Below are 13,916 nucleotides of genomic sequence, written 5' to 3'. Positions count from 1 at the left end.
TTTTGTTTTACTGTAACATATTTTATTTTCTTATTTCTATTGTTTTCAGTTTTTAAGTCGTACGTCCATCTTCACTCTCAGATGATTTTAATTCAATGAAATTAACCTCATTCCATCCATGGAATCTGAAGTAGATCACTTCATTTTTTACTTATTTAGTTCCTTGCTATTTGAACCTTATGACAGAATGTTATTCTTGAATTTATAACTTATTTCACTAGTTAATGTATTGTACACATTAATTCTGGAATTAGTCTACTTTTACTACACGAAAAATTTTGTCTTTTGTTTGAATTATGATAGTAAGCAGGATTTGTCACTATAAGCATCTTATCACATATATGGATAATATGGCATTCTTCTGTTTAGAAAATCCTTTAACATATTATGTACCTTGCAAAGTTATGTTAAATTATAGAGGGAAAATATATAAGAAATTCTTGATGGTTTCCTTCTCCTTACAAAGCACTTTTACATGCATAATCGTCCACTGTCTGCAGAAAAGGCTTAGGAAGGACGCAAATGATAGAGATTTATGTAGCTCGTGCATGTATAGACATACCACATAGTTTGTCTGTTTCTCAGTGTCATTAGTGATGCTAAAAGTTCGGTTGGAATTAGAAAGATGTAATTTATTAAAGCTACAAAATGGTCACCTTATGTGGATTCTTACTTATTCCACACTATGAGGCCGTATAAGGTGGTATTATTTTATCCCATTTAAAGAAATGGGAATACTCAGGTTAGGTACATACATAGTAAGAGAATGATCTGGAGTGAAGCACCAGACTTTCAGGTACTTTTCAAGCTATCATGTGTTGGTCTTTCTATAATTCACCAATAAGATTATTTCATTAGACAATTCCTGTAGTGAAACGCTTTGATAGCAAATAAACACCAAGACAAGATCGTTAAGGAACTGTTACTTTGTCTACTATAATGATGATTATGATGAGCTAATTATAATAATAGCTTATTCACTTACTATGTACCTGACATTCTTCTAAGCAGTTTTACATATAATTAATTCATTTATTCTTTGTAACAACCCATAAGTACTAGCAATATTTTATTTTAACTTCTATTTTACACATGAGGAAACTGAGGCACAGGAAGTTGAAATGACTTCTCCAAAGTCACACAACTCAACGGCATGTGCCCCTGGTTTAGTTTCTCATCGTTTGAATGAGCCCTGTGCCTGGGGTACTAACATAGCTCCCTGGAGAAATTTTCTTCCTCCTGGCTTAAGGACGAATTATTCCACCACCCTTACTCCTGCATATGAGGGAGTCTGCTAACACTGTCTCACTGGGCGTCCAAGTTACAAACCTGTAATAATGTTCCTGATGGGCTTCACCAGTGCTGTGAAGCCAGAGACTTCGGGCTGTCTGTGCTCCCACATGGGCTGCCATATAACAAGCCCGCTGGCCAGTCGGAACGTAAGGTCAGATTCCTGGGGGAAAGAGAAGATTTATGTCCAATAACTGGCTTGTAACTTGTTGAAGGAGCCAGTCATTGCAATGATTAGTATCATGCACAAGATCATTGTCAAAGTAGGTTGATCTTCTAGACCTTCTTTCATCACTCAGATGAGTGTTTCTAGGGTAAACCAGTAGCCCTAAGTTACTATCACAATTAGTATGGAAACCATGGTGGTCTGCTTTGGGCAAAATTAATAATTAAAATGGAGCTTTGGACAAAGCATGAAACACAAATTATTGTTTTGTGTTAGCAGTGATGAAGGCCTGTTTATTTCAAGAGTCCTGGCAGATCTCTTGTGGTTATTATTATTCCTCTTAATTATTTAATTGTCCTTCTTTCTCCCTCTTAAATCAATATCCTCAGATACTGCCTATTTTGACTTTCTGTTCTCCAGGCCATCTCTTGCTTTTGCTTCATGGCATCAGGAACATATATTTAGACCTTTCTAGTATATTGTTTTATAATATTAGCTTCTCAACAATCTTTAATTCCTTGAGGGTCTATCAGGCATTCTCCCCCTTCCACAGCACCTGGCATCATCACAATGCTTAACACAGTATTAGAAATTAGGTACACGATAGGAGCTCAACAAGCACTTGCTGAATTGCACTGACCTTAAACCCATACTCACTCAGTCTATCTACAATTTAAAGTCTCTTCCAGGGAGCACATTCTCTGCTTCATCATTATATCATCTTGAGGGGCTGAGATGTTTCAAATGCCATCTCATATTGTATAAGTACAATTATATGACATTCTGAGATTACATTTTAAATAACTCAGCCACTGACTGGAATTAAAATAAAAACTTAAAAAAAAGAAATAAAAAAAATAAACAACTCAGGCTCTCAACCCCCGTCCCCCCCCCCCCCAAAAAAAACCAACCCAGAGATGGAAGCAGAGAACGTGATCACAGATTAATAAACACAACTGAGACCCAGGAACTCACTCAGGGCAGGGATTTGCAACCCTAGCTTGCATATTATAATCACCTAGGGAGCTTTTAAAACCCAGGAGGCCCAGGTCTCAACTTCCTCCCTTGCCCAGAATGATTAAATTAGAATCCCTCTGAAGTTCCCTGCTGACTTTCATGTGTAGTCATGGTTGAAAACCACTGATCTAGAAGAATAAGAAGTAGGAAGAAATTGGAAAAAAAGAAAAGTGACCCTGCAAATGGTGGATCATGGTGGCTCACTGTCAAGGAAACTTCAACTGGAAAGACTGGTGAAATCCACACACTGATAGAGAGAGGCTTCTTCTGTAACCTATGGACTGGGATCCCGGTGCTACAACAGTGTACTTGATGGGAAAGCATCTAGGACTCCCTGTGAAGGTATTAGGAAAGTACATAAAGCACTTGATCAAATTCTGTCAACATCCATTCTACAAATACGTATAGACCACCTACTGTATACCTGGAACTGCTCTAGATTCTGGCTTGAATAGTGAACAGAGCATACAAAAATCCCTGCTCTCCTAGTGCAAAAGAGAAGTAAACCAGGCAAAGGGATGTGTCTGCAAGGTGTTGGTATTTTAGACAGGATGGCCAGGGAAGCCCTCGTGAAAGTGGCTTTTGAGTAAAAAGATCTGAATGAAATGAAGGAGCTGCCATGTAGATATTTTCAGAACAAACCTTCCACAAGAAGGGCTCAGCAAGTGCAAAGGTCCTAAACATGCCTGGTCTATCAAGAAACAGCCAGGAGACTGTGTGTCTGGAGTCAAGTAAATGGCAGAAGAGTAGAAGAAAAAAAATAAGGTCAGAGGAGTTATTGAGTTCCAAATAAGATAGGGCCTGATGGGTCAAAGTAAGGGCTTCAGCAATTACTGAGTAAGACGGGGAGCCACCAGAGGGTTCTGAGTAGTGGCGTGACATTACTGGATTTATGTTTGATAGGATTACTGAGGCTATTAAGAATAGTTCAAGAAAGGGCAAAAGTGGAAAGAGAGAGAGTTTAGGAAGCTATTATTATCATCTAGGTGGAAGATGATTACAGGAGAGAGTTTGTAGAGGGCGAAATGAGCAGTGGTAGATTCCGGATATATTTTGAACACACAGTCTACAGACTGGAAGAGGAAGGTGTGAGAAAGAGGTGTCCAAGATTTTTGGCTTTGATATAGATGGGCGAGACGAAGGAGAAGCTGGTGTGGGGCTATCAGGAGTCTAGTTAACAGACATGTTTAAGTTTGAGATGCCTGCTGGATATTCAACCAAAGACACTGAGCAGACAGCTTGACAGGCAGGTTTAAAGTTAAGGGAACATATGATGGGTGGTGTTAGATCCAGCAAGCAGGGGATTAACAGCAGAAAAGTTTATCAGATTTGTCTCCAGAATTGCAGGAAGCCAAATTTCAATTGACCTGGTTTTGATGATTTCATAGCTTCTGAGCTCAGTCCTTCTCCATGTTCTTCATAAGTAATCTTGGCACAAATAAAACTTCAGTGGACACTGCATCAGAAGTTAAGCTCTGTTATACTGAAACCCGGGCCTTTAACACTGGCCCTATCTATGTTAGCACTGAGAGTTATTATTTCGTTTTCTTTAATATATTCCCAACTAGACTGTATATTTACTGGAGACAATTGAGATCTGTGTATTTCTCCTTGAGCATCAATATGGACTTGTTGATTGATTGAGGATAGTTTACATTTCACAAGTAACACCAACTAAATCAAATCATTCTTTAGACTTGAACACTTGCAGAACCTATGGACTCCTCTTATGTTACTATGTTCCACTGTAAGTCCTTTTAAGTTGGCTGAATGCATAAGATGTGGGACCCTAATTCCTCTTCTGGAGTCCCCTTTAGTGGGTCATTTAATGCTATGTATGCACACATGGCCAGAAAGTTGATAGCTGGAAGAGACACTATCATTCAAACAGCCGTGGGGCAGGTGGTCTAGTAAGGTCCTTAGAAAAACTGGAAGACACAGACACTAGTAGAATCAATATCTCCACATTTCAGATGCATTTCTTGCTTTTGCTGAAGGCCTGTTTTCACGATGGCATGAAACATTTCTAAATATCTTTACTAGTAGTTTAGAGAAATCTAGTTTAAAAATTATTAATATTTTAAATTTTAAAGTTGTTTACTTCACACATATGAATTTTATAAAAACCTCCTTGAGGGCCTGGATTTTTATTCCTTGCTATTTCTCTACTCTGAGTAGTGCCTCTCATAGACTAGGTACTCAATAAATATTTATGGAAGGAATAAGTGAATATGATCAAATCATGACATCACACTTAAATTCCTTAGTTATAATAAATACTCAGCATTTTTCACTAAAGTAAATTTAGTTGAAAATAATATATTTGACCGAATTTTTAGATTTATTTCATGTAACATATTTGAGGCAGTTATAAATGAAAATTATAGAATCAATGTACAGAAATCTGTTGCATTTCTATATATGGATAACGAAGCAGCAGAAAGAGAAATTAAGAAAACAATCCCATGTATAATTGCACCCAAAGTACCTAGGAATAAATTTAACCAAAGACGTGAAAAACCAGTACTCTGAAAACTATAAAACACTGATGAAAGAAATTGAAGAGGACACAAAGAAATGAAAGACATTCCATGCTCATGGACTGGAAGAAAAAATATTGTTAAAATGTCTATACTATCCAAGGTCATCTACAGACTTAATACAATCCCTCTGATAATACCAACAGCATTTTTCACAGAACTGGAACAAACAATCTTAAAATTTGTATGGACCACAAAAGACCATGAGGAGCCAACACAATCATGAGGAAGAAAAACAAAACTAGAGGCATCACAATCCCAGATTTCAAGTTAGAATACAAAGCTATTGTAATTAAAACAGTATGGTACTGGCACAACAATAGACACATCAATAAATGGAACAGTACAGAAAAACCAAAATTAAACCCACAATTATATGGTCAATTAATCTTCAACAAAGGAAGAAAGAATATGCATTGGGAAAAAGATGGGGCCGAGACGGTGGGCAGGAGCCTGGACCTGCGGGTCCCCTAAACCAGGGGATGGTCTCAATTAAAATAATGCTTTTTAGTAAGGGCAACCAACACAAAAAGACTTTTTAAAATGGAAAGTCAAAGATTTTGAAGCAGCTATTTAATTTGACTTCACAACATTTAAAATTTTTAGTATGTTTCATGGGCAATGTGGCCAGTGCATGCAAAGCATTTTGGAAATTTACAGGTAATTTCAATTCTATTCCTGGCAGCAACAGGACAGTGTCAAGTGAAAGTGAAATTTAACTAAAACTAAAATGAGTGAAAAGACTCACTGGTTCATTCTCCTCATAGTGACTGTTAATGGTCTCACAACTACCAACATATACATAGGTACACACACAGTCACATACATTCATATATATAACTCGAAACATTCATTAGTATCTTAATATCCTATTAAAGAACACTTGGGTATACCAATTTCCTCCTATCTCTTAACTTAGCACTCAGATGGAATGCTGTAATTTATTCATCCACAGAAATAACAAATAGATCTTGATTTCTCTCCATGTGTTGGAACTATACTGTGTCTTCACATATATTCACCCTGTGTTAGAGGTATCCACGATCATATGCAATGGAGGATCCGATAGGTTAAGTAATATCACCAAGATCACACAGCTAGAGAGTGGTGGCACAGTCATTTCAAATGATATTGTCTCTTTCAAACCCAAGGGGTACTGGTATATAGTTACATTTTAATACAATGGGTTTCCATGCAATCCTATGTTTTGTATTTTATGCTTTAAGAAATATTTTGAAAAGCAATTCTCAGCTTGTACCACACTGTCAAAAAGTCCATGGAGTAGAAGACATTTAGAACTTCTGCTCTAGGCCTGCATTATAAGAGAGAGAGCTTACAAGGTGCTGTAGAACTGCAAAGAAGATAATGACTCAGTCTACATGGGGAGTTTCAGAGGAACAGCTTCATGGAAATGATGACACTGAAGTTGAGGTTTGAAGAATCATCAGAGGAATACAGGAAAGAAAAAGGGCAGAGTGAACAGCAAGGGTATATTCATGGAATGGCTCCCGGAGCTCGACCATGAAGATGCCGGTAGGGACTGGCAAATGATAAATGAAAAGTTCCTTGACCCTATATGCCATTTTTATATGTTGGACATTATCTTGGGGCAGAAGGAGAACCTTTGAAGATTTTTAAGTAGATAAATGATATGCAGGGAACTGTGTTTTTGAAATCATGTTCAGTGGTTTGACATAGAAATAAAGTTCTCCATGTCTTGGCTTGCTACGAGATCATATAAGACATGAACAACCAAATACGGAAATATGGAAATACCATTTGAAGGCCACCTCACCTCCATTCCCCATCAGCCTAATACTAGCACTCTCCTTACCTTGATCCTGTGTACCAGGGGAGCAAACAGAAACACAAAGAGCTCCACAGTGGCCATGGAGTTCTGGAAGATCTTCCTTCGGTTGTTCTCTTCTTCATCGTTGGAGCTGCTTTGGCAGGGCTGCCCTGGGGAACCCTGGTTTTCTACTTGGTGGATGAAAGCACTGCTGCTGCCACCCCAGCTCGAGCCACGGTCTGTGCCCCCAAACCGCTCACTGTTGCAGTCCTGGGGGGCCTCTAGAAGCATCCAGTGCAGGGTGTGAAGGAGCTTTGTCTCAGCAACACCCAGTTTATCCTGGTGGCCTGCATGGGGACAATCACACAGACAAGTTAAGATAAACTCTGCTACCAGCACAATGGATATCAACTTCGGGTATGGCAAGAACATCCTTGCTTTGCTCTGCGGCTTGATTTCCTGGGAGACACTAGCATTTCTCTGTACTTCTCACAACCACTGCTGGAAGGGTTTCTTTCTTTCTTTCTTTCTTTCTTTCTTTCTTTCTTTCTTTCTTTCTTTCTTTCTTTCTTTTCTCTTTCTCTCTTTTTAAGATTTATTTATTTATTTGAGAGAGAGTGAGAGCGAATCACAGAGGGAGAAGGAGAAGCAGACTCACCACTGAGTATGGAGCCCGACTCAGGACTCGATCCCAGGACCCTGAGATTATAACCTGAGCTGAAGGCAAATGCTTAACTGACTGAGCCACCCAGGCACCCCTGGAGGGGCTCATTCTTGTCTTGGGGCTTTCTAACTGGTTGCAATCTCTGCAGAATAACATAGTGTCATAGGAGGAGAAACTGCATGCATCCTATCTCTTCAGCCAGATACCCATATATATCTCCAAAGAGGCAGTGTAGTGGTTAAGAGCCCAGGCTCTGAAGACAGCAACTACTCTGCTTTAGACGGTGTGGCCAAGAAACCCCTCTGTAAAGGTAAACTTTGCGCAGAGACCCAAATAAGGGGAAAGCACTGGATGGAAAAGAGCATGTGCACGAACATGCAGTGGATGTTAGGACATGTTACCATGTGAAAAAAGCAATCCACAAGATAATCTAAAAAATAAGTCTTTAGGCACAGGCATGCAGATATACATAGTACTACAACGTGCAAGGGGTCACTTTAGGAGTTGAGAGGGCCGAAGAGAAATTGGGTTGGAATTCATCTCAGATGGGAGATAGTCTTCAGCTTCCCTCTAAAGTTTCACAGTTTAAAAGGAAAATATATTCATGTATTACTTGTAAAATTCAAAATTTAAAAATAAGAGAGTCAGTTCCTTCACTGGTAAAATGAAGATCATAGTGGTACCCACATGAGTGGGCTTTTTGAGAATTAAATGAGATCATATGTGTTCAGTGCCTGGGAAAAGAGTAAGTAGTCAGTGGATGTTGTCAGCGCCACACGAAGAAGAAGGAATGCGGAAGAACCAACCTAACTTGTTCCTGTTTGAAAGCAGGGTTGCAGTGCAGTGGAGGACGTGGGGCAGGGCAGCTTGTACCAGCTCCCATCGGGAAATGCTCTGGATGGCTTCAGAGAGGGCTGGAGAAAGGCCATGCAGCTTGTTCTCTACCAACACGCGTTCAAAGGACTGTGGATACCAAAAAAGAAGAAAAAATCGTGTAAAATAAGGAATTGGAGATTCTGTTGGACGAGCAACGGGAGATCGAGGTAGTACCCCAAGATGCAAATCACTGGATCAAATTTTTTAGAGTGCACTCACATTGCATTTCATGTCAACGTACGTACAATGCGTCAGTGAGCATTTCTTTTTAACCCTTTTCAGGTTTTTGATTTAAAATGTAGGACTTGAATTAGTGTTTTTTTAATTTTCACCAAAATTAGCTTCCTCTAAAAAAAGAGCACAACACCACATTTAACTCATGTAATATTTTATAAAATGCTGCTGAGGCATCCAAACGGGCAGTCACAATTGCAGAACAAAGTGAAATGTCTTTTGTGAAAGTGTCTTGAGGACAGAATTTGAGTCGATGTTCTACAAGTGTTACATAAGATACAACTCTTTCAAGAAATCTGATTTTGGGGTCTCTGAATTATCCCATGTCCTTAGCAATAACGTGACACAAGGCATTTCTTGCCTAATGCCTGTAACCATAAAGATACTTCATATACCTGTTGAATAAAGAAAGGAAGGAAGGGAGAGAAGAGTGAAGGGAAATAAGCAATAGCTTTGCTGGTTTATTAAATCTTCTCTCTTGGCCAAGGACACTTTCAGAGAGTGAAGCATCCCAGAACAAATGTGACCTACTCACAGTTGCTGTTGTTGTTGTTGTTTGAATGGGGAGGAGGATATCACTATAAGGGTTAGGGAAAGTATAGCTACCAAATATTAAGATAAGTTTAATAAATATTTGACTTGTATGAATTGAACCCGATCACTAGTTGATCCCCCATGTAATGAGGAAAACTGTGGAAGTATGCTAAGGTTCCAAGTATTCCAAGTATTCCAAGGTTCCAAGTATCCGAGCTGTATTATTGATATTATTAGGATACCAGAGAAAAAGACATGCTTAATACAGAGATTCTCTGAAGAAAACCAATTACTGTTTGACTCAATAAAGGAAAATAAGAAATTCACCTTCATAAAATGAAAGGCATGGTGAGGTTTTGGTAATGAGTGTAAACAGATATACAGTTTTTTGTTTGTTTGTTTGTTTGTGACTGAGTAAAAACAGATCCAAATGCTTTTAAATTGTTCAGCCCTCAGGTATCTAAGTATTCATTAAGTAAAGGGTAAGTATGTTGGGCATTAAAAGATTATAAAGAATTTACACAGTCTTGTTGAATACATTTTAGAGGATGAGTTGTGTATTTTATAATATTAGGACATTCTGGGTACTTAATGTCATTTTCTTCTTAAATGTTACTAATATAACTCATTATTTTTTAAACTCTGAAAACTGCTTTATGCATTTTTATTTCTCTATCTATCTGTGACTTAGTTATTTGATATTGTATGACTACATTAAAAATGCCAGATCTTTGCCAAGAACAGGGAAAAGTCAGGATTATTTTAAGCTAGTATAATTGTAAGCATGATTTATGGAAGGCTCAGTGATTTCTTAAGTGTCAAATTACTCTAACTTGAGCTAAGTAACAACAAATTCCATTAAAAGGTCCTTATTAAAAGATTATATTTTTAAAATATCTCTGTAGCAACTTTGAAGGGTCAGAGATACAACAAAACACATTCTTATTTAACTGTGTGTACCTGTATGCATGTTTAAAACTCTCTAGTTGGCTTTCATCATTTTTAAGGGCCCTAAACACTTCCGAACTCTTAACTACGTAGTCATCTATATAGTCATTTGCAAATTTTCATGATAATGCCTCAATGGGTAGGTTTCTACTTTTAGGTTATGATACATGAAATGTGAAGGTCTTTATTTGAGCTCCAGATTTTAATGAAATCTATGAAAAGTTCATTTCATTTTTGCTTCATGATTTCATGTCTTTTGTTTTCAATTTGTGATTTGGACATTTTTAAGGATATGGAATTCCCTTAGGATCTCAGGACAAGTGCACTCTATCAAGGATACATATTAATAGCATTATTTTCATAATTATTTTATATCATCTATTTTCAGACTTGCACAAAACATGCACGACATAGAAGTTCAGAACTGTATGTGACTTTGAGTAGCTCAGAGGCCCTCATCTCATTCACTTCCACCATAACAGTCTCAATTTTGTTGATGAAGGAAAGGACTTCCTATACTGGTCCTGCAAAGCCCTTCACCACCTGGTGCCCTGGAATCTCTCCACCCTTTCTTCTACTGCTCTACTCCTATCCACTGGGAGATAAGGTGCTTTAGACTTGCTGTTCCCCTTTGCTCTCCCCTTACCCATTCCTCCCTCCCTTTTTTCATGGTTTTCTCTAACAATCACATTACCAGGTGAGCCTTACCTATCCACTGCTCTTAACATGGAATCCACTCCAACCCCCGGCTCCCAGCTGCCAATACCCCCAATCTCCTTTCTTGCTTCATTTTTCTCCATAGTGCTTATCACTGTCTGGCTTATTATGTTTTTTACTATTTGTGAGTGGCTTGACTTCCTCCCACTAGAATGCAAACTCTGTACTTTGATTACTGCTCTAGCCCATCATTTAGAACTATGCCTAGCACAAAGTAGGTGCTCAATAATATTTGCTGAGTGAATTACTCTATACAGTCAGTACAATGTAATGCCTTTCTTTGGGTTGAAATGACCACACAGAATATGGAAAGAAACATTAAATGGTGAATATCACATACCACACATGAGGCTTCATATTGCTTTCCCAGTTTAGGCCTCAAAAATGCACTGAAAAATTAATAGAGATAGTGGTTATAAGTAAAATTATTAACATCTTTATGACATATTTTTTTCAATGGATAAGACAGTGCTATAGAACTAAAATTTCATGCGTCCCTATAGCTTGTTAATGAGCAGGTGTTGAACAGCTGACGACATTTGCTTTTACATGTGTAATTACATATATGAAAGAGATGTGGATCTCCACATTTTCTGTATCCACTCTTATTCTGAAGACTTTTTCCTACTCAGATTCCAAATTGCCAATGGTCAGGAGTGGTGTATTGCTCATGGGTATAATTATATTAAAAACTAAAAATGAACAGTTTGTGGGTTGTGATTTCTAGAACCTCATTTTTTATCTGGTGAATTTCTAAAATAATAATAATAATAACGATGGTGATAATGATGATGATGATGGAAACCTTGTTTCTTGTTTATTAGAATAGGTTTCAGAGGTCTTTCCAGGAAAAAAAAAAAAATGCTTATCAAAAAGCATCCTCCTCAGGGACTTGAACCAGGAAGACTACATTGGCTGAATCCGAGCAAAAACGGTTAACAAGTGGGCATAGCAGATATTCGCCAAACAGGAGCTGGAAAAACAACAGGTCACCGGCCTGGAATTACAGCAGGAGATGGAGGGGAAATTGGACGCAAGAGCACAGCCAGTCATAATTATCTTCCCTAGTTCCCCGCCCCCTCTTCCTAGGCTTTCTGCCCTCCCACCCCTAAATAATGTATATATTTATTCAACTGCCAATCTGCTTGTCGCCAAACTTCACGGAAATATTTTTTAAATGCGTGTTTTTAAGCAGGTGCAGAGGGCTTGCTTTCCAGCCCCAGAGAGGGAGCTGCAGGCTGTGGCGCGGCCTCAGCAGCAGTGGCGGCAGCGGCAGCGGCGGTGACCCAGGCGGCCCCAGGAGCGTCCCCAGCCCAGGGTGGCCCGCTGCGCGCCCTCTGCGCCCCTCACCTGGTTTGCCGCCACAGGAAGGTCTGGATGGGTAGGGGGATGCCGCGGCCGCTGTCTTGCTCCTGGCCCTCGGAGCTCTTCCTCTTCACCATGATGGTGGCTCCTGGGAGTCCTACTGCAGGACCCAGCGCTGGCTCCTCGCTAGCCGCCGCCGCCTCCTCCTCCTCCTCCTGCTGCTCTCCCCAACTCTCATCCCCTCCTTCCCCGAGGCAGAGCCGGCTCTCTCCGCCCTGATCCCCCGTCCCTCTCCCCTTCCCCTGCCCCTCCCCGCGCGTGGAACATGGCTGCGGGAGGAGGGGAGGGCTGGAGGAGCCACGGAGCGAGGAGGGGGGCGCTCGGAGGAGCTGGCCGCCTCGCCGCCCCCGCGCCCGCTCCTTGCTTTCAGTACCTCCCACTGTGGACAGCGGCCCGCGCGGGCCGGCCGGGCGGAAAAGCAGAGCTGGGGACAGGGTGAACAGCAGCAGGATGGCCAAAAAGGTCCACACTCCGCATTGCACGCTGATCCCCTTGTGCCTCTTCAACCCCCAAGGATTCGGCTTCCTTTCTTTCGAGCTGCACCCCAGTAGTGTCCCCTGTCCTGCTTCCCAACCTCGGCATCCGAAGAATTGTCACGGTCTGGGGAGGAGGAGCTTTGGGAAACCGCAGAACAGTCACTAGCCCTGGCATCATTCGCACCTCTAGCAAGGAGGTCAGGAGTCCACCCTTGGGTTTTAGCAGGAGGAGCACATGAAAATTATTAGAAGTGTAAACAAGGAAGAGAGCAAGCTTGAAAGTTTTCTAATGTGAGAATTTATTTTTAAATGGTAACCACAAGCAGTTAACCTTATTTTGCTAAAGCAGGAATATCCACAAACTAACCAGTTGTGGGTATCGGTTAATTATAACTTGAGAAAGAACATTTGAATCATGCTTTTAGGAAATGCTGTTTATTATAGTCCATGAATGTACTTGGGTGATCCTGTTCATCCCATCAATATCTGCTATTTTCCTTCAGTTGTCATAGTCAAATGTCTAACTAGTTTATAGATGGGTTACTGTTAGGTATTTCATCTAGCAGCGAAACAAATAGGGATGGGGATGAAGCAGTGGAGTAGAAAACCATTGCTGTGGACCCAACGATGTGCAAACATAGTCACACACCTGTTTGAACAAAGATATTGATGTAACACATGAAACAGAGAATGAGACCCCAGGGCCTGATCTCACTAGATAGAAATATTTCATCTGTAATTAACTACATGTGCATCTACTCCATAGAGAGAGAATTATGTGGTATATTTTGGTATTTTCAATCACAAAATTAAATTATCCATTTAATGTCTTGAAGTAATCTTTTAATGGGAATTTTGAAACAAGGAAAGATAGATTCTAAATACAGTTTATTAAATGCATATTTATTGAGTCCATTTTATATGCCAAGTACTGTGCTATATAGATTGCTGTTCTTAGGGAACTCACAGCATTGAAAGGAATATAGACACGCATAGAAAAGGGTACCATGGGAGACATGACACAGATTCACTTATAAACAAAGGGACAAGGCAGAAAATATGGGCAGGAATTGGATGGAGAAAGGTTTGTATGGCAAGCTACAAAGTTTGGATAAGAAGTCTTTAAGTAGGGCAGTAAAAACCTTTGTTTCCATTTAAGTGTAATTGATATGACTGGGATGTACAGGTTGTTTTAAATAAACAAGCATTGTTGTTGGGAACCCCAGGCTGGAGATTAGAGAAATATTGCATGAGATGCTGAACCAAGGCCATGACAGCAGAACTAGAAATAAGGAGATAA

At 39.8% G+C, this 13,916-nt stretch overlaps 1 protein-coding gene across 1 annotated transcript in view; it reads right to left on the bottom strand.

Moving 5' to 3' along the window:
- Nucleotides 1–10,858, bottom strand: part of UNC80 (unc-80 subunit of NALCN channel complex) — a 211,302-nt gene extending 200,444 nt beyond the window's left edge. Inside the window, exons 1-5 of the mRNA XM_087857241.1 lie at nt 10,767–10,858; nt 9,112–9,178; nt 8,273–8,429; nt 6,848–7,149; nt 1,330–1,453 (exon numbers count right to left, since the gene is read on the bottom strand). Of these exons, the coding sequence (XP_087713367.1) occupies nt 1,330–1,453; nt 6,848–7,149; nt 8,273–8,429; nt 9,112–9,178; nt 10,767–10,858 (742 nt within the window). The remainder of the gene's footprint in view (nt 1–1,329; nt 1,454–6,847; nt 7,150–8,272; nt 8,430–9,111; nt 9,179–10,766) is intronic.
- Between the last annotated feature and the right edge of the window lie 3,058 nt (nt 10,859–13,916).

The sequence above is a fragment of the Ursus americanus genome, chromosome 1, assembly GCF_024610735.1.
Source record: "Ursus americanus isolate L20-20 chromosome 1, mUrsAme1.1.p, whole genome shotgun sequence".
In the NCBI taxonomy this organism is placed as follows: domain Eukaryota; kingdom Metazoa; phylum Chordata; class Mammalia; order Carnivora; family Ursidae; genus Ursus; species Ursus americanus.
This window is presented reverse-complemented; position numbering and strand designations above follow the sequence as displayed.